The 22,200-nt window shown below is 28.1% G+C and overlaps 1 protein-coding gene across 10 annotated transcripts in view; it reads right to left on the bottom strand.

Moving 5' to 3' along the window:
- Positions 1 to 2,129: 2,129 nt before the first annotated feature.
- Positions 2,130 to 22,200, bottom strand: part of Traf4 (TNF receptor associated factor 4) — a 226,097-nt gene continuing 206,026 nt past the window's right edge. For 9 of the 10 annotated variants that reach the window (XM_016060058.4, XM_043054020.3, XM_016060062.4 and 6 more), the window contains 5 exons: positions 13,515 to 13,619; positions 9,332 to 9,493; positions 8,301 to 8,462; positions 7,319 to 7,474; positions 2,130 to 4,620 (listed from right to left, as the gene is read on the bottom strand). In XM_016060058.4, the coding sequence (XP_015915544.2) occupies positions 4,012 to 4,620; positions 7,319 to 7,474; positions 8,301 to 8,462; positions 9,332 to 9,493; positions 13,515 to 13,619 (1,194 nt within the window). In that variant the 3' untranslated portion in view covers positions 2,130 to 4,011. The remainder of the gene's footprint in view (positions 4,621 to 7,318; positions 7,475 to 8,300; positions 8,463 to 9,331; positions 9,494 to 13,514; positions 13,620 to 22,200) is intronic. The other variant, XM_071177166.2, reaches the window with a different exon arrangement.

Genomic DNA, 22,200 nt, shown 5'->3' on the forward strand with positions numbered 1-22,200 from the left:
GCTTTTTAAATGCCTTTTTGCCTGCCTATTTTTGCATTTTTTATTGCCTGAAATTCCGGGCTTTAATAATAACCTGAAGTGTAAAATGACACACCTTAGGTTGTTGAATAAATACTTCCACAAGTGTAAAAAAATATACTTCAAGCTGAAACATATATACCTCTGGGGGTATATTTGAGGTTGATTTTTAGGTATTCATTTGCACCCTTTTCAAACTTTACGACGTAATTAAACAACAACCTCATTTATACCTTTAAAATATACCTCGATTTTTTCATAAGGGTAGACCTATTATTGGGCGAAATTTGCCTTCGTGGAAGACTTTTTGATGGAATTAAATCCCATTTACGTTACATGGAAAGGAAAACCACGATCGCTGAGATTCGAACCCGGTTCACCTCATTGGAAGGCAGACGATCTATCGTTTGAGCCACCACGGCCCAAATCTCATCATAGTACATTGTGAGAGATTGTTAACTAGAATGAAAAAAACCAGAATGAAGACTAGACAATCAAAAATAAAGTGACAATAATGCCGACCGACTGTCCCGGTACGAGGTCAAAGAGTTGACCTCGTACCGGGAAAATCCCGCTTCGGGCACAGGCGTAATTTATCTCTCCTTTCTATCAGTCTTTCTTGTGTTGTTTGGGTGACGTTAATTCACCTACATGGTGACCACGATGAAGTGATTATTAGAAAAGTTCGATACATAAGGTGCTAAAAAAAATTTTTTTAAATGACGAAGCATTTTTTTCAAATTTTGACGAAATTCATTTTTTCGGAGAAATGACGATAAGTTATTTCGTCACTTTGACAAATTTTTTCATTGAGCACATACCAGAAAAAACGCAGAAAGTTTCGCGATAGTATTTGAGTATCCATATTTTACAGTGTGCTTCCTTTCTTCATTCACTAGCTATATCAAGAATACTATGAATCTTGTTATGGATCGACAATATTCTTTTAAAGTTATAGGCTTACATCGAAAAAATATCAGGCTTAAGAACAGTAAGCTAATTAAATAAAGGCGTTGGGAAACCAAAACATGTCCTCGTTTCGTTCTTTTAGCAACTCTTATTTGACGATATATTCAAATTTCAATGGGATAGGCTTACTTTTTGGGAGTTATCGCTATTTTTGTAAGTTTTCCTTAATTTATGATAACCGGTGTATAAAATACGATACTGGAGAAGTGCGTGGATAAATAGTATTCTAATTTATTACTTCCTCACGTCAATAAAATATTAGAATGAGTTTTTTTTTTAATCTTATTTTACAACTGGGATAGATATAAATTTAATATTTCTGCTAGACGACAATGTCTCGTTCGAAGTCATGGTGGTTTGATGAAAGGTGTAATATAATTTCGCTTATCGAAAGATAATTCCATGCGAATCATACTTTCAAATATTTAATGTTTTACTTAAATTTTAAAATTGTTTCGTGGAAATGTTTTCGATTTAAAATTGTTAATGTTCTTAAAACAGGGGTGATTGTGATCCTAAGTCAAAATTTCGGAAAATTTCTTGAGTTAAAAAAAAAAAAAAATTTTAAATTGAAAAAAATTTAAAGAAGTTTTTTTACTTCCTTTTTCTCAATATTTCTCAGTTTACTCAAAATATATTTAAAATTTTACACATACTTATACCATATACACATACCTATGATGACCTGGAGAAGTAATTAAAATTTACAAATATGTCTCTCTTTCTTGAGTTTATGATTGTAACAACTATTTACTTATAAAAAATGAATATTAATCATGAATATAAGCTTATAAAGTATCTCTCTGGCTCTCCCTTACAAACAAATAAAATAAACTGTGTTTTTAAGTTCCACCTTTGAAAATTTGATTTCCAGAAACTTCTGTGATCAATGATTTTTTGAAACATCTGGACCTTCGATCTCCGGAAACTTCCTCATCACTGTTAGCAAAAATCCCGGAAATCCGGATTTTTTCCGGAGCACAATCAGCCCTGTTAAAAACAAGTGCAATTTTAATACAAATTCTTTGATATTAATGCTCAGTTTAAAATCAAAAGTGTAATTCAAGGTGTATCGTGAGTGTGTATTGATGATCATCTGAAAATAATTAATTTTATTATTGTTGTTAATAAATAAAAACAAATGACAACTTTAAACAGTTTTATTTTAGATGGCTAATTACTATAACTGATTCAATGACTAGTTTACAATGGTGTCAGACAAAAAGCAATATCAGATGCTTCTTTACACAACATTACCCTTGAATACAACAAATGTTTATCAAACCTATGCACGACTCTTTAATATGACTAAATACACGTACACACGAGATTAAAAATTAAGCAAAGATTATCTATACAAAGCATAAGTATAAAAATATGACAAAATTAACAATGTTTCTATATACAAAGCAAAAGAAAAAAAGAGCGAAATTGTACAATATTTTATCACACAAATCAACGACTAAGTGCAAAATGTGATTACAAATAATTCAAGTGTAAAAGAAAAAAAAGATTTGATCGATAAAACTACAAAATTTTTTCTTTTTTAAAAAAAAGCATAACCATGTCACACACTCTTGTTTTTAAAAAATAAATCTAAGATTAATACGAATCCTTTGATATTAATGCTCAGTTTAATTAAAAAATACAGATATACAAAATGAAAAACTAAATACAATTAAAACATCACAAAAAAAGACCAATTTTAAACAAATACGGTAATAAAAGTTTTCTAATAAATCAAATTGAAATCACTAAAAATTTATTGAATTAATTTTCTCTCTTTCTATCTCTCTCTCCCTCAAAAAAAATTGCAACAATTTTAAAATTTAAAATTATGAAAAACATGGTTCAGAGTATTCAAATTAAGTAGATAAGCAATTCCAACAATTACGCTCAATTTTAAGACACGCAATAATAATGCAAAATAACTAAAGTAACAATTTAAAAATATTAATTTTAAGAATTAGAATGTTAAATGATTAAGTTCCTTAAAATATTATTATATTTTTTGAAAACTAATTATAGACTTATACAACAGTTAACTGCATTAATGAATAACACATTAACATACCTCAGATTAAAATTTTAGAAACAATCTCAACTGTTTTTTAAGAAGAATAACTTATTAGAAAAAAGTATTATTCTATAATCTGTTCATTTAACGAATATTAAAAAAACTATATATAATGTTCATTAACAAGCATTAAAAAAAAAAATTCTTTGGAAACGAAAATAAATATGCATTATCTTTTCTATTATATTTGATTTCATTCAATTTTTAAGCCATTATTTTAAAATCAAGTTAGAAAAACTAAATTTTAAAATAATGGCTTTGCAAATTCGATTTCCACTGTATAGGCTTTTAGAGTATACATAGCACATTTGAAAGGCTATTAAAAATTTTCAACGTGATGAATAAGCATATAAATAAAAATATGTTAAAGTAAATAGGAATAAATTTTTAGTTGAAAGACAAAGTTGTTTAATGAATAAAAGAAATTTTCTGTCACTGTCTGTGTTTGATTAAATAAGTTGGTTTGCAAAATACAAACCGATTTCATTGAAATAAATACGGTTTATTAAACACAAACTATATCCTTCAAGTAAATTGGTTTATTTAGCAAAAATCAATTACTTAATTTGCTTGCAAAACACAAATTAAATCCGCTGTCACAAGTAATTTTGCTTACTAAACACCTAAACCAAATCCCTTGAAATAAGCAATTCGGCTTACTAAACACAAATCAAATCCTTGTAATAAGTAATTTGGCATATTATAAATTAAAAACCTAATGAAACTTATAAAGTTTTTTTAAGAATCAATGAAATACAGAATACAATGATTTGCAGAAATCAAACAGATTACAATGAATGGAAAGAACAGATTCAGCGACAGAAAACATAATTTTTCATAAATGTTGCAACATTTCCGAATACAAAATTCACACTATTACAATTTTTAAAAAAAATCACTCTGAAATATATTTACAGTCATGTTTATGGGGAGGTAAAAAAAAACAATCATACTGCAACCGTCTTGTTGCCATCCACCCTAACTTTAATGAACATCACATCATCTTTGATATAATTTTTCTTCTTCAAAATCTCATGGGATACAAAACGCGGGAAGCCAAAACCCAGTGCATCAGGTTCCTTGCTGGGCTGCTGAAAATTCTTCCAGGTAGGGTCCGGCACAAAACTCTCGACAATGTTGCAGGCCGTTTCCTGGGTGGGCGACTGGTCGTAGAGGACAAAAGTAACCGTATGACTAAAAGGCCACGGCAACAGTGCGTCATATTCACCAGGGAGTATCTTAATATAGACAGATAGGTGTGTGCCTTCCCCCGTCCCATTGCCATTTAAGAAAAGACTGGCCATCAGTTTGTAGCCATGCTGACTGGTGTAAAAAGGAGAGCTGACCAGTTCGTATCCGTCCCTGGCCTCACCGAGTCTCCGGGTGTAGTCCGTGATCTTCCACAACATAGTACCAGAGGTATTGAGAGTTAGATTCTGCACGGCAGCACGGAGATTGCTGATTTGGTGCTGCTGCCTGGACACTACGCTACACACTAATGAGAGGTGAGGTTTGCAAGCTTCTTCTAAGTGCTGATCGACAGCTGATCTGGTGCCCTAAAAGAAAGAAAAAATACAGTTTAAATCTTCATATTTTACAGCGAAATCTACATTTACTTGTAAAAATATAGCCATTATTAAAAGTAACAGTTGAACTTTCGCAGGGGTCTGACCAGACATTTTGTGAAAGGTCCGTTTTCATGAAATTGTGAAAAAAATGACTCGCAATTTGTGAATGTGAAATAAACGTTAATTCACATTCTTTCAACCAGGCTCCTGCTTTTGTGAATTTGTGCAAATAGGGTCCTGTTATTGCAAAAAACTTTTTCAAGGAGTTTTTAAATTGCAAAGAGATACAAGATTATACTCAACACTGTAAAATTATAATTAAAAAATTTAATTTTAAAAAATAAACAGCAATTGCTGCTACTATATTAGCGATGCAACATACAAAAATTTGATATTTAGCCTATACTGCTGAACGCAGAATATTCATTTCGGACGAATAAAGGAAGAAGCGTCTGCTGGAGACAAAATTTAGTTCGTTTACATCTGTCTGTCTCCCCCCCCCTTCCCGAGAAGGGTTTATTCGATTAACAAAACAATAATGAACAAATTTGTGAAGGGTCCGATTAAAAGATAAATTATTTTATGAAGGGTCCGTTTTTATGAAAAATATTTTGTGTAGGGTCCGTTAACGGACCCAAATTTCTCCTAAACAGACCCCTGAAAAGTAACAATTGAACTTCCGATAATGGCTATATTTTAATAAGTAAATCTGAACTGTTAAAATACAATCATATTTTAATGCGAAATCTGCATTTACTTGTAAAAATATACCAATTATTAAAAGTATGAGGACAGAACCAAGGTTAAAAAGTCATGGTTCCTTGCTCCAAGAATATATTTTCATTGTATACTGTTTTTTTTTTTTTTAATCGAATTTTATTTTCATAAAAAGAATTGTGCAGTGCACATAAAATTTAACAACCTGAATAACTTTCGATCTGGTAATCGAATTTTCAGGTAAGGCCTAACCTTAAATATGTTAATTAATTAGTTCAGACAATATTTAAAGCAGGGGTCGGTTTAGAAGAAATTTGGGTCCGTTAACGGACCCTTCACAAAATATTTTTTTCAAAAAAACGGACCCTTCACAAAATATCTTTTCATAAAAACGGACCCTTCACAAAATATTTTAACTTAAAAACGGACCCTTCACAAAATAATTTATCTTTTAATCAGACGCTTCACAAATTTGTTTATCTTCATTATTGTTTTGTTAATCGAATAAACCCTTCTCAGGAAGGGGGGGGGTGGAAGAAAGACAGATGTAAAGGAACTAAATTTTGTCTTCGGCAGACGCTTCTTTCTTTATTCGTCTGAAATGAATATTCTGCGTTCAGCAGTATAGGCTAAATACCAATTTATATGTTCAATCGCTAATTTAGTAGCTGCAATTGCTGTTTATTTTTTAAAATTTAATTTTTTCAATTTTATATTTACAGTGTTGAGCATAATCTTGTATATTTTTACAATTTAAAAATTCCTTGCAAAAGTTTTTTTGCAATAACGGACCCTATTTGCATAAATTCACAAAAGCGGACCCTGGTTGAAAGAATGTGACTTAACGTTTATTTTATATTCACAAATTACAAGTAATTTTTTCACAATTTTACAAAAAACGGACCTTTCACAAAATGTCTGGACAGACCCCTGTTTAAAGTTACGAAATCAAACGCAAAAACGTTCTTTCTCAAAATAACACTGAAAACATACATGTTTTTAGACAATTTTGGATCCCTGATCCTCGAAACATAAGTTTGAGTCTGGCAAATATGGTACCAATATTTTAGGCTGGAGAGCAGACGAAAATTTGGATTCTTTAATGTTAATTTCAATTTTCGTGGATTTTGCCATAGCTCAAAAGCTTTTTAAGCTAATCACAAACGTTTTGCTTATAATTTTTATCTAATGATAATCGATAATTCCATTCGGAAACTTCATTCAACATTCATTCTTACTTCAGAAACTATTTGACCGATTTCATTTAGATTTCATTCTGTACGGTACAGAAAGTATTACGTTTCAATGAAAATGATTATCTATTAGAGAATACTTTTTTTGAGAAAGTAGAATAGTAGTGAAAGAGCATGTTATACCCAGAGCAAAAAAAAAAAGAAAAGAAAAAGAAAAGGGTCACCCTGAATAAATTTTGATCTGATGGTCGGATCTTCATGTTCTAGGACTCATATCTTACTGGTTCGAGGGGGTGACCTCTAGTGCAGAAGACATTTGCTAATGAATTAGTGTAGAAGACATTTTAAGTTATGAAATCAGACACAAAATGTACTTTCTCTGAATTAATATATCTTCGGCGGATCAGGCCCTCAAAATATAGGGGAAAGCCTTAATCTACCAAATATGGTCCCAATAGCTAGATCAGAATAACGGACCAAAATTTGAACTCATTAATGCTAATTTTACCTTCTTTTTTTGTACATTTCACCATATCTCGTGAACTTTTTAAGCGAGTCGAAAGATTTTTCTACAAAATTATTTATTTATCGTCATTAAAACATAATTCCATGCAGAAAATAATTTTTAATAATGATTTGTGATTCAATATTATTTTATGCAATACATATATTCCATGCAGAAAATAATTTTTAATAATGATTTGTTATACGGTATTATTTTGTGTAAAACATATTTTTAGAATACAAAAAAAAAGAAACAATGATGCGTGACTTACTTTGAATTTGCACCCCATTTCTTTGAAAGAGCAGGGCAAGATGAGGGCGGAACAATGCTCGTTCAAATGAGTTTCTAAGTCTTCTTTGGCAATTTTTAGGATGTCACATCGGTTTGGACAGGTCACGGGAAGACGGGGACATTTAGCAGTATGGATCTGAAATACATTTCATTTAACAACATTTCTAAACAATTTTAAAAAAGTAAAAGGCATTTCACGAGAATGCTTGAATCAAAAGGAATAGTATTAATTACGTGTTAATGAATTTAACATAACCCGTTTCAAATTGATACTTAATGAAACAAAAAACCAGAAAATCAATATGACGATAAATAGCTGCCATCTTGTAAGCTGTCAAGGCTTTATTATTTGTTTATAAGGCTTCATTAAGTTGTTAAGGCTTTATTATTTTAGCCTTAGAGTTTTTTTTGTCAATATTTTTGAATACGTATGCTAAAAAATTAGTTATATATATTTTTTAAAAAAATTATATAATATAATACTTCTGTGTAATAAAACACATATATTTTTTTAAAAATAATTCTTGTATTTTTTTAAGTTTATAGGAAAAACAGCTCGAAGAAATTGATGATAAAAAAAAATGTGAGTTCCACTAATATGTGAGAAGCATCATGACGTTGGCATTATGGTCAGCAAGACATACTGGCCACCTTTATTTCCCAGACAAGCAGGTACCCATCGATCTGAAAGTGAGTGGATTGCAAGCCACCACCGCATTTAGAACCCTAGTTGTCCACTACGTCAGCTAAAGTGCTCTAACCATAAAGTCATCGCGACTCAAAGATTATTTTCTGTTTTATTTGTATCCAAGGGATATAGATAAATTAAAATAACCTTAAACTGCAAGCAATTTTTTCTACATTCAATATTTTCTCTCGGGGTTTATCTTCAATTATATTAAGAATTTAAATGTTTCTTAAAGACAAAATTGTCTTCAACACACAGGTTGCACATTACTTACTTGTAAAGTGTCGTAAACAAATTCTTTTTGGCAGTATCTGCAGGGAATGAGACGCTTTGTGCACTCATGTAATCGGTGATTACTCTGATGACGTCGTTGAATTTTGGAACCACATTTATTTTCACAATAGATAGGTTCCAGCTGACAGCTTCCCACATGATTCTGAAAGAATATAGTTCCCATTATATATAGGACATTCAAATTCAGTAATTTTTAATTTAGTCTTATTGAATTTATGATTAAAACGAAACAATAATTTTTCGCTTCAAAACATCTGACACTTGCACCTAGTGCTGAGCCATATCGTAATTTTTAATTGGATATATCATAAAAAGGTATCGACGTTTCACAATATTTCTTTCAAATTTAAATTTATACTATTTTTTAACTAGGCAAAATTTTTGCACTCCAAATGAAATTTATCAGCACGCACGATAATATTCTCAAGGGTCTGTCCAGACATTTTGTGAAAGGTCCGTTTTTGTAAAATTTTGGAAAAATTATTCATAATTTGTGAATATAAAATAAACGTTAAGTCACATTCTTTCAACCAGGGTCCTGCTTTTATGAATTTGTGCAAATAGGGTCCTTATTGCAAAAAACTTTTTCCAGGAGGGGTTTATTCAATTAACAAAATAAGAATAAATATAAACAAATTTGTGAAGGGTTCGATTAAAAGAAAAATCATTTTGTGAAGGGTCCGATAACGGACCCAAATTTCTTCTAAACAGACCCCTTCTTTAAAAATCGCAGAAGGATTACACTAGCGATATTATCGTGTCCGATATATATATAACGATTGCGATGTTTATCGTCGTCGTTAATTATTTTATTTCGTTATTTATCGGAGGGCATGGAATTCACTCTAAATCCCGAGAGGACGATTTGAAATATCGTTATCACGATGTTTAATTCTGATTTTTCACGAAAAATTGCACAGCTACTAACGAATTAAAATATACATAAAAAAGCATCGGAATATTTAAAATAAAATTTTGATAAATTAAAAATAAAGAGTATAAATATTTTACCTCTAAAGTTTCTCCAGTAAAGTCCCTAGAGCAATATTCGCAACGCGTTCTTCTCTTGGGGCAAGTATATAGAAGATGGTCTTCCATCACTAATCTTGGAATCATAGCACCACAGTGATTTGTGCAGGGAATGGCATCGTATTTACACATATTCAGGTGGCCCTACAAAGTACAACATTTCAAGATATAGGTTACTTTTTAATTTTAATACTTGAGAATAATACTTGAAATTCGCAAGTAATGCTTGAGAATTTTAAAAATTAGAATAGTAATGACTCCGTGATATTAAAAAACTGCAATAATTGCAGCTCTTGAAAACCAATTCCTACTGTCTAGTTTTAAAAAAAGTTGCGCAATGCTAGAAAAAACTTTTAAAAACTAGAATAAAAAAGTCACCATGTAGCATATGATTTTTTTTAAATTAAATTTTAAAAATTTGCAATATTGACAAATGATCGGGAAAAAATTGTTTTCTACGTGAAATAAATAGACATTTACAATTTATTTACAAAAAAAATTTCCAACATAAATTTTTTTTTATATTTTTAACATGTTATTACACACAATATGCTTAGAGAAAGAAAATTTAAAAATGGTGTGGTGTTTTCCTTACGATTAGAAAAAGGATATTACATTAGTTGTGAACATGATGTACTGAAATTTAAAATATTCTTTGTCATCGTATCCCATAATTAATCGTTACAAAACGCTTGGAATATTAATTAATGAATTCTCCATGCAATCAATTATGAATATCAATTTGCATATTAATGCAATATTATTAATAACTTATTAGTTAAATTTAAATGGATTTTGAAAACATTTTATCTATAACTGAAACAATTGGGTAGGCAATGAAGTTCCCGCAGTTTTATCATTATTTTTTTTTAAGCATGGAAGCATTCAATTTTTTCTGCCAGTTACATTGTCATTAAAAAGCGAATTTTCGTGCAAAGATTGGTTTAGTCGCTCTTTATCGAACTAAACTGGACAGCCAGAACAAGATGCCGCTTTAGAGGACAAAATATCCATTTTTAACTTAACATGTCATTCACGAGTCCATACACAGCACTTTTGCGAAATTTAAAAAAAAAAAAATTATCTTTTTTTGCAGCTTGACATTACGTTGATCTGAAAATCAACATTAACTAAATAAGAAATGCATAAATTCCGGTAAAACAAAACATACTCTTTCGAATAATTTAAAACATAATGTCAATATAAAAAATTATTTAAAGAATTTAATGACACGTAGAACGTTAAAATTAAAAAAAAAAAAAAAAAAAAAGAAATATAACTGTAATAAAATTTAACAACAATTTAATCAAAATAAAAAAAAAAAATCCACGGCAAGCGAACTATTATGAATATTTTATTTTAAACGCAATAAATGACGTGGATTTAAAACTCTTGAAAAAATTCAATTTGAACATGCATTTTGGATGCAAGCTATTTTCTTAAATGAAAGAAAACCTATTTTCACAGCTGTTTTTCATTACATCTTTAAAAGATATCATCTAACTGAGCCGGCAGAAATGCAGAATGCAACGCCATAAATTTGGTATCTATAACCGCCAGAAAGTACTCGCTTTATCTCAAAAACGAAACTGAGATTAAAAATAAACTAAAAAAAGGTTACCCTGCCCCCTTTCATTTTCTTCTCTTAATGGAACAACTCATTTTCCTTTTCCAACCTCTGAAAGTTTATTCTAAAGAATAAAAATGTTCGAAAATTCCAATCTTTCTTTTTGAGTGAATCATTTTATTTAATAGCAAACTGGACGTAAAAGTGGAAAAATAAATATGCAGTGAATTTTTTTTTTCTCCTTCTATTTTTACCCTTTTTTCTTTCCTCTTTTTTTTATGAAGAGGTAAAAGATGGCGAGTTTAATTTTCAGTTTTGGTATAAAAATAAAAGAAAATAAATCCCGGATGTGAGGGTGTCAGAAGAGGGGAAAAGAAAACTTTATCTTAATGGTGGAAAAGACATGTTAAATCTTCTTTCAAACTTGCATTTGGGAGTTCATACTTCGATGTAAGTTGCGTCATTCATATATTGCTAATGGTGCCTAGACCGTGCATAAAAGAATCTTTTAAAGAAAATAAAGTCAAACATAAATCTTTCTTCATTTTGCAATTTTATACATTATCATTAATTTTTTTGTTTGTTTTTGTTTTGTTTAACTATCGTTTTATTTTTATTCCCTTACTTTTTAGCTTGCATTAACTTAACAATTTTCTAAAACCTACAATGTATGAAAAGGTGACTTAAATTTAATTCGCACAAAAAATAATAATAATAATAAATAAATAAATAAATCCCAAATCTTTCAACTCTAGAAAATAGAAATTAACGAAATGTTGCATGACTTTTGCATGCAATCTAATTATATTTTTTTATTTTTTAAAGTACAACTTCCATCTAGGAAAGTAGCACGTTTATTAGTGATAGGACTAGTACTAACGTAGTAGCACTTGGAATTTTTATAGTGATTTAAATTACCTGATTTTTTAAAAAAAATTATTAATCGAAATCAACTGTGATTTTTTAAAATCTCATTATTTAAATTAATTGAAAATTTTAAAGAAAAAAATATGAACTCAAATATAAAATAATTTTTCTTCAATATAATCAATAAATACATTCTTCAGAGGGCGATTTTTTAAAGTCAGGTTTTAGTAATAATGAAGTAAAATGAATAATGAATGATTTAGTAATAATAAATTTAAAAATAATGAAAGGGATATAAATGCAAATTATTATGGCTGCATGCACGTCCTTTTTATTATTTACGAAAAAAAGCGTTAATTTAGATAAACATTGATTTAAAAGAAATAATTTTTTAAAGAAATTGGCTTTTTCTTTAAATATTAACTTAAGTACAGAATATAATTTTAATTATACCCATTTAGTTTGACGCTTATTTAAATGCAGTGTTTTTAAAACTTATTAAATTTACAGTTTGTGTGTGTTAAGAGATGTTCTACCCAGAGTAACTTAAAATAATTTTTTCAGTTTATGTTTTTTGATTTAAACTGATTTACTCGTCATTAGATATCTAAATGACAAATAGTATCCTATTCTTTAACATTTCGTCAGCACAGCTGAGCTTGAAAAACCTAACTATGATTTAATTTTTTTAATGATAAATTTTTAATAATGAAATAATAATTTTAACTATTCTAGAAAGAACTGATAACTATTTTAGCTATGATATAATTTTTTAAATAATATTGAGTATTATTAATACATCTTTACCAGATACTTTCGCTGGTAAATGTAAAAAAATATTTAAAAAAATATTATTTTTGCCAACCACAGCCATCGTTGATGAAAACTTCAAACCTCTCACTATGACATTTAAACATTTGGATGAAACATTAGGAAATTTTACATATTATTTATAAATTTTTCTTTGACAAATGATCAAGAAACATTCGTATACGAAATTATTGATGTCAAAGGTAATTTCTCGTTTTATTTTATGTCAAAGTTAATGACTAGAAGTGTTGAGACATCAAATAGTTTAATTTTACTTTTCATTACAAAAGTAATTCCTTATAGAAAACATAAATATAGTTTTTAAACATCCTATCAATTTTTGGTGAAATAATTACATCTTAAAATATTTATTTACATAATACATGATAAATAAAATAAGTAATAATATAGTAACATATATTTAATATGGAGTAAAGAAAAATGTAACTAAACTAGATTAAATCATTAATATTACATTAAAGCTCTTACTATATCAATTCGAACTCAGGCACTGCAAGATGCTGTGATTGATAGTATTTTTCCAGTCTAGTTACTTATTTATAGTATACCAGTTACCTATTACAGAACTTTAATTTTTACTTGATAATTCAGAATTTCAAAATCATTTTTATGATAACGCACTTAACTGCCTTTTCAACATTATTTTAATAAAACTCTGCGTTTCAGCATAAAGCTTTGTAGCATTTTTTTAAAAGACTATTATTGCTGAAGGAAATTTTAGTTTCTTAAAAAATTTATTTTTTATTTTCAAACATATTTTCCGCTGGACTGTTGTTTCCGTCTTTGAAATTCTTAGATTTCATTCTAAATTTGTTGTTTATTAAATTATTACTATAGTGAATGCTGCATTAATCAAAGAATAATAACAAATAATTAAAAAAACACGAGAATAATTTTTACCTGTAACTTCCTTAATTCATCTGACCATTTACAGCCATCTTTGTAATGGATACAGTACACAATGGAGCCCATGATGGCCACCTCTGCATCTGGATCAGGATAAATCTAAACAAACAAAATACACATTTTAATATACCATTTCTCATCATAAATTGTTATGGATACAGAAGCGGTCATAATAGAGGGACCTCTATAAAATTTTTTTTCTTCTTTGTCTTATAAATTATTCTTATCTTTTAAAAGACCGAACAGAATTACACAAAAATTAAGAACCAAAATAATGGCAGCGGTTTTTCGTTACAAAAGTATTTGTTTATAGTAAAAATAAAAACACGCTCCATTTTTTTTTTTTTTTTTACTGAACTTAAACTTATTTTTTGTAAAATAAAGAATATAAATTTTTATTATTTAGAAAATTCTTGATATCAGTTTCTAAATTCAACATGACAACGTAAAAATAAAAAAAATGATAGTTGCAAACGGCATATTTTTTTAAACTATCACGATAAAATTTTCATAAGCTTTTATTCATTTCAATATGAATGAATACAACCGTTTAATTCAATTATTAAATATGAAAAAATATCAAATAATGTATTATATCCGTAAAATGCTAAGATATTATAGTGGAGGCACAGACATGTATGGCATGTTATCATGCAGTCAGTGTAGATGCAGTTTCTACTGTTGGCGGCAAATTACCGCAAACTATCAGACTGCCCCAAGAAAAACACAAAGAAACTAACAGCAGGTCAGACGAAGACTATATACCGTAATCTTGAAAATCGGAGCAAAATGCATAAATTACCAGATGGGAAACAGAATTGTTTGAACGAAATTAGAAAGTTGCAGGTTCGAGTACTAAACTAGCATGAATATTAAACTAGTATGTGTAGAAAGATGGAGAACAAAATTCTATCTATGAATGAAATTTTTTTTAAGATATGATAAAAATAATAAAAACTAATAAACATTAAACTTAATAACAATACAGATATGAAAACCTTTAAAAATGTATCTTTTTTTAACGCATTCAATATAATAACAATGCGTTTATCTAAAAAAAACTGAAGATAAAAAGTCATTTAAGGATAAGAGATGAAAGAGAAAACCAAGAAAAAAAGAAAGACTTTTACAATACAGAAGAACAAAAAGATTTACTGATTCGTCCCCAAAGATGGCCTCTTTATACAAGTTTAAGTAGACTTTTAGTCAACTACCCAGGAGAAGTCTACAAAGAAGTTCCGTTTGCTCAGCACTTCAAACCAAATAAAAGAATTACCGATGATGAATTACGGTATTGTACATAACTTTTCTACCGTCAGATCATTAGGCTTGATAATAATAAATTAATTGTTGGAAGCGAAAAATATTGATTTGCTTACGCTATAGACTGTAATAAATACCGAATTGAAATACGGTAAAAAGTACCGGTGATGAAGAATTTTCTTTGGCTATAATTTCTATCATCGCAATCAATCCTATCTTTAGCGGTCACCGTTTTCAAACTTGCCTTGTCATTAAACACAGAGCTCCAATAGAAAATTGAACCTAGACGAAAGGGGTTGACGATAAATCTTATTTGGAGATATATTAAACTTGCAGAATTAACGCTGTTTTTCGAAGCTTTATCGCCAAGGAAAATAAAAAAAAAAGCCATAGTTTTTGCGTCTTGCACTTAAAGCAATGAGATGATTTTAAACTATGTATATAATCTTGTCATGAAGGCTGTAGAACAGACAAATAACTTAACTATTTAAAAAGTTCTAAAAATATGAAAAAATATCGTATCTTAGACCGTTGAGAGTTGGGATATGATTTTCTTAATTATAAATAAAACTACTACATTCTTAAGCCCAATATGGGTCTATATAAAATTGATTAACACATCTCTAGCAAAATCCTTATCATGTACAGGGAGAAAAAAAATCTTTTTGATTAGTTTAATCACACAGTACCAGTTCAAAAGAAATACGATATTCACATTCACCGAAATAAGTTAGAAAAAAAAGCTGTGACGTAAAAAAGAAAGTTGAGAACAATGAAGTAAGCACCCTATTTAGAACACATTAAAAAACTAAATCCAGTTAATTTTATAAATTTTAAAAATTAAACTCAACCGAAATATGTTTTGAAAAATCATTTTAATCAGGCTGATCAAAATTAACAAACTTTGAATAATTAGTAGAAAAAAAGATAATTTATTTGGCGTAATAAGCTTATGTCAAGAAATCCATAACTACATCCTCATTCAAGATTTAAAAATAAAAAACGGAAGTTGAAATGATCAAAGTATTAAGTAAAGTTAATCTTTACATTAATATGTATGTATTATGTGAACTTTAAAAATAATTAATGTATGCTTTTAGGTCGATACAATATTTCATTTATTTATGCAATCGACAAAGTCGAGAAATAAGCTTCTTAATGTATATTTTTTAATGACTTCAGGCAAAAAGAGATTAAAAGTAAAGAAAACGCATTGAATTCATTTATATCAAATTTCTCCCCCCTTTTCATCGTTTCAACTGTGCTTCGTCACTGGCTTAACATCTACAGTAGGACCTTACGGTAGTAAACTGTCAGAGCCTACGATGGTTTAAGGTTTATTAAATTCAATATCTCTGAAAAATATTTTTGAGGCTATTGCAGTAGAACAGTATTTGCAAAAGTAGACAATTTACTTTTTAAATTGTTAACTAAGTAAGTAAGTAGAATCTCTCTACTACGAAGCTTCTTAACAGCTAATTTTTATAAAGAAAATTTCAATTGAACAAATTTTATAGACAGTCAAAATTTTCTACATACAACGAAGTGGTTGTCTCTATAACGAATTTTTAAAACTGATGTTTTAGATGTTTTTTATTTTTCATTTCTTATGTTTTTGACATTTTTGAAGTAAGATAGCGCACCCAATTCACTCTCCCCTGTGCCTGTTTTTAGAACAACGTGTATTGAAAAAAAAAAAAATATTTATTTCAAGCATTTTTTAAAACGTGTATATTCCTTAATTTTTAATTAAAAATTACAATGATATACTTTCAAACTTATCACACTAACTAAACATTTTATAACATCTATTTAAATCCCCGTAAAAAGGAAATTGAGTTCAATATAAAGGAACTACACCAATTTTTTAGCTGTTTACTATATGCGAATGCAATAATCACAGATAAATAGCAGATCTGACGGGACCGCTGAAAACGTTCACAAGAAAGTGTTCACTATATCTCGGGGTGGTCAGACTGTATAAAGTTCTAAGAACTTTATTTATTTATTTATTTGTCATTTTATTTCATTAATTTTTTTTAGGCCATAATAAAGTTTCCTACAGGAGATAATATTTTCGTGCTTAAACTTTATTCCAGTAATATATTTGAGTTGAATTTCCCTTTTTCTTTTTTTTTTCAATTCAATGTTTTTTTTTTATAAATATTTATTAGTTCTGAAATAATATCTGTTAACAAACTATTAACAAACTGCGAACTGAAAAATTAACCAAGAATTATATTTTGTAAAAAGAAGTACAGCAGTATAGTTGTAAATTCAAGTTTGGAGAATTGCAATTGGAATTCAATGAAATATATATTTTTCTTACGTAACGTAACGACGCTTGATAATCAACAAAACGTTTCAAAATATTTTTTTAAATTAAAATTTTTTCAAGAATATACAATTTTATATTTATTTAACATTATCGCGCATGTTTAGATTTTATATCGAAATCATGTTATTGAATCATGGCATTCTCGTCACTTTACTTTTGCTTCCTATTTTCGGAAATTCTCATATGCAATGAAAATTTGAAGATCATAAAATAAATAATCGCCATTTTTATTTTTTAATTCAAAAACATAACTTTCATAAACTTTACGTCAAACTTTTTTATAAACTTTTAAGTCGATGATTACCTTAAAAAAATGATGTTAAAACTAATTGATTTTAAATCTAAAATGGGTTAAGTACAATAATAAAATATATAATAGTTAAAAATATGTAGGAGAAATATAAAAAAAAAATGGACATAATTTTCGGTTATAATATTGAAATACAAGCTGAAAACAATTGAATGTTATATTTAGTTCGAATAATAATGTAATACTTACCACATTTAATAGTTTAAAGATTAAATTCCGGATTTATAAAAATTTTGTTAAAATCGTTCAAAAAATTTACAAGTATTTTTTTTAAAGAGATATTTAAGAACAATAAGGTGCATTAAAAGAATTAGGAATTTTTCGTAATTATCAAGAGCTTTTCTGTAATTGGAAATAAAAACCGCAAAAATTAAAAGAAAATCGACAGTGGTTAAACTAACCATAAGTTCAATAATAATTCAGATTTCATTAATAATTTAAATTTCCACAATTGTTAGCAAGATACATTGGATATTCGATTCGAGTTTCTGTTTTACTGTATATTCAAAGCAAATAATAATAATAATAATATATATACCACAAAAATATTCAAAAAATTTCTTTTTGATAAATAAAATAAATAAATAAAAAAAGATAGAAGAAAAGAGTCAATCCATGTTTTATTACTGGGTTAATGCAAACATTGTTTGAGGTTGTTTTTTTAAAGGGAAAAAGAAAATTTATTTATCTTTCCGAAAACGTAAGCGATCTGCTCTGCCGAGATCAAAAGTAATGGATCAGTCTTAAAAAAACATCGTACAAAATAAATTTGTTTAGAAAAGTGTCGCCTGATACTCAAGACCCTTGCACGCCAGTGTTCAAAATAAAATACTCAATTATTTTCTACAATTTCGCTCTCGCGAGAATTCTCTCAACTGCGAATCAAATCTTAGAAAATGAAAGATCCGTTTCAGTTTAGGTTTAAATAGAACACTTCCAAGTTTTTGCATAAACATGCACGTTGCTACAAATAAACCAGAGGAAATCTTTGACCGACGTGTATGAATAAAGGAGGAAAAAAACCACCTCGGGTGCGATTATGCAAAATAGTCAAGAAAAATAGATTTATTATAAAATCTCTTTCATATACAAAGAGAATTAATTTCCTCTCAAAGCGAAATCTTTTGATCGGATTTTACAGGTGCAAGGCAACTATTTACTTACGCAGACGATGATGTTATAGAAGACTTAAATTGAAATAACTCATACGATAACAAAATAGTAAGAAAACAAAAGGAACAACTATTTTACTCAGAATATTTGTTTCATTTCAAGATATCTTATGTTTTCTATGTAGTTTAGAATCGCATTTTTATAAGTTTTCAAATGTATTTCGAAATGAAAGTTAAAATCCTGTTTGAAAAAATAATTTTTTCCGGTGGTTCAGAGAATTTTCTTTATGTACAACGTTTTACTCTTAAAAGAATCAATAGAAGAGTAAGATTTTGTTAAATTTATTTATTTCGACTAAGAAAAACAAATTTTGAACAAAGCTTTAATTCTTCGAGTAATTGTAAAATAAAATTTAAAAAATACCACTTAAATTAATTTTTTTTTACTTGGACCGCAGATGTCTTTAAATTTTTACATAATTCCTTTAAGTTTTTAAAATATAAAAACTCTCTTTTAAGCGAGTAAAAATGTTGATTCAAATAATGAAGGGATTTGAAAAAACAACTTTACCCAGCAAAATAGATTGTCTTAAAATATAATTCAAAGAAAAAATGTAATTAATATTCAGGAAAACAAATCCCTAAAGTTAGAATAAAAACAACATCGTATGACTATAAAAAAAAATAATAAAAAAAATTTCAAGGTATTTAAATTAAAATTACTTACAAAGAAAAATGAATTAACAAATCTTTCCATCAAAATTTAGTGAAAACTTATTTTTTTTTCAATTTTATTACTTTCCTCGAGGGAAAGAAGAAATTAGTTTAAGGGAAATGCCGTAAGATCCATCTTAAAACTAAGACACAATTTTTTTTCAAAGATCAATTTAAAGAAAATTAAAGTTTAAAGCAAAAGAAAAAATGTAATTTAATACAATGGCTGAACGAAGTAAAGGAAAGATAAATAAAATACGAAAACACTTTTTTGAAAAAAACATGCTTTTTTAAATACAAATTAAGTCAAAAGAAGAACGGAAAAAAAAAATCTGAAAAGAAAGTTTAAAAATTTTTTTAAAAAAGGGAACATACTTTACATCTAAATTAGTGTGTAATGTGATTCAGAATCAACCCAGAAAATTCACACCGTTTCCTTAATTTGATAATGATGAGCTTTACTAATCTCTCTTTCTGTATTTGACTTTAGTAGAATCCAACAAAATCGCGGATATTTTTCCAAGGTGTGACAAAGCGGATGTTCTGTTTTTATAGGGTGAAATTCTGTACTTAAATTGAAGAATAGTCTTATTATATTATGTTTCAGTTTAAAAGTCAAAACTATATGTATATCAGTTATGTTACCTACCGAAAAGAGGGAAAGTTCCTAAGTAACATGAAGAAATAAATATTTGATTTTAGAATATTATTACCCATTTGGAAAATGAGTACTCTTCTAGGTTTTTTATGCTAGTACATTTTCGACTAGATCAACACCATAATAAATAAGTTGTAAGTAAGAGAAGAAAAAAAATCAGGCTAACATAAGCATTCATAAAAAAAGCAGCACAACAAGATCAAATAAAATTTTAAAAAAGCAGACGATAATTTTGGAACATTATAGGATTGATTGTTTTCCCAGCTTTTTATTTTAACCAGCGTGCATTTTAATGATTTTACATACTAATTTAAAGCATTTTTATGATTCATAATTATCGTTTTGGTGGCTATTTTAATATTAATATTAATACTGAAGAAGGAAAAAAATATCATGACATCTTAAGAAACAAACGTACATTGGCTAGAATTGAAAACTAATCCAGCAAATCAGACAAACATCACATGATGCAGTTTTTGCAACACATGATTTAAAATGTTGAGGCGTCTATAAAAGTTTATACAGAAAAAAAAATGACCAATGGGTAATTAGTGATCACAATAATGCAATCACAATTTTCTTACACCACCATATATACTAACAAATGTATAAGCAATCGATTCTCAGTCCAGTATTTATAAGTCATTTTAACTGATAATTAAAAGAAGAAAATAAAAAAGACTAATTCAATTTTTCTCAAGAAACTGTCGATGTCGATAGAATTGATACGTTCCAGATATTAATATTACAGCGGTATCAAGTCGACAGTTGAGAAGAAACAGCTTGATACGTCATGCTCAGCTTTCCATTAATTTATCAAGAAATGTATTCTTCCCTCCCACATAGAGAACAATGTGACAATGATTTAAGAAAAAAAGGGAAATTTAAATGAATGGCACGAGGAGACAATAATTAATTTCTAAAACTAAAAGTAATTAAATTTGCAAGTGAAGCAACGATAAATGTCAGAGTTAATTATTCAATTGCTTAAAAAGTATTTGCTTTTGTCACAACTCAATCGAATGATTTTCATCATGAATTTATAGTACTGAATTCAAATAAGATTAGAAAGGATTTTTTCTTCTTTTATATTATGATGTTTTTACTTTACGTTTAGGTTTTTACCTTAACTTCTTTGAAAATCTCTGTTTAAAAATTTAAAATAAGAAATATTAAGAGTAAAATTTAGCTGAAAATTTTTGAATACAGTTAAAATTGTTATTTCATTTTTATAGAACGTCGCGGATTAAAGATATATCTCCATTAATTCTAGGATTTTAAAACAAATTGTGTAGTATTATTGTGAGCAGTTGAAGCAATTGTTTAATAAGGTTTTAATTACATTTATCGAGAAATTATTTCGCTACTAAGCCCATAAACATACTAGCCTATTTCTGGTTAGGCAATTTTCGAGTGCTTTTTTTGTTTTATAAAGCTCTGTTTTAAAAAAGTCTAAAAAATATAGTTAAGTGGATTAATCATTGCACAACAAGATCTCTTAATCATCTCATCAATAAGATCGCTTAATCATATCTTGCACAAAAAGATTTAATAATCAAATTTAAAATGCGTTTTAAACTTTTCAACATTTTAATTTTGTTTTATTCTCTATAGCCGGGATTGTCGACACTTATCAATGTCAGTTAAACTATAATTAACTAACTACACATGCGTAATAAATAAATAATGCGTTGAACGAAAATCTTCATTAAAAAGTTATGTATTTATTGATTTTTATGAAATAAATATATTACTAGTGGTAATTTTAGGAAAAATTTGGATCCGTTAAGAAACCCTTCATAAAATTAATTTTCTTTCTTTCTTTCTTTTTTTTCTCTTCTTCTTTTTTTTGAAGCGTCGATGACGTTTATTAAATATGACTACGATGACTTCTTGAAAAATGAGGTTTTCATGTTGTTTCACAAAAATCAGGATTTATTATTTTCGCATTCTATAAAAAAAAAAAAAAAAAAAAAAAGGATTCAGGTCCGTCAGGAATAATTAACAGTAACAGGGCCCTGATAGGAATAATCCGATTCACTGGCAGTTTAAAGTTTAGAAAATTATGAGTTGATTTCTCCTAAATTCACAAAAATAGGACTTTATTTTCATATATTCACAAAAACAGGACCCCTAGAAAAAGAATCTGATTTAACAGCAGTTAAAGACTCAGAAAATTATGAATTGATTTATCTTTAATTCACAAAAACAGGACATATTATCTTATAGTTACAAAAACAGAACCTTTCCCAAAAAGAGTGAAATAACCCCTGATTACAAAAATA

The sequence above is a fragment of the Parasteatoda tepidariorum genome, chromosome 2, assembly GCF_982258835.1.
Source record: "Parasteatoda tepidariorum strain Cologne lab strain chromosome 2, Ptep-v5.0, whole genome shotgun sequence".
Taxonomy (NCBI): Eukaryota; Metazoa; Arthropoda; class Arachnida; order Araneae; family Theridiidae; genus Parasteatoda; species Parasteatoda tepidariorum.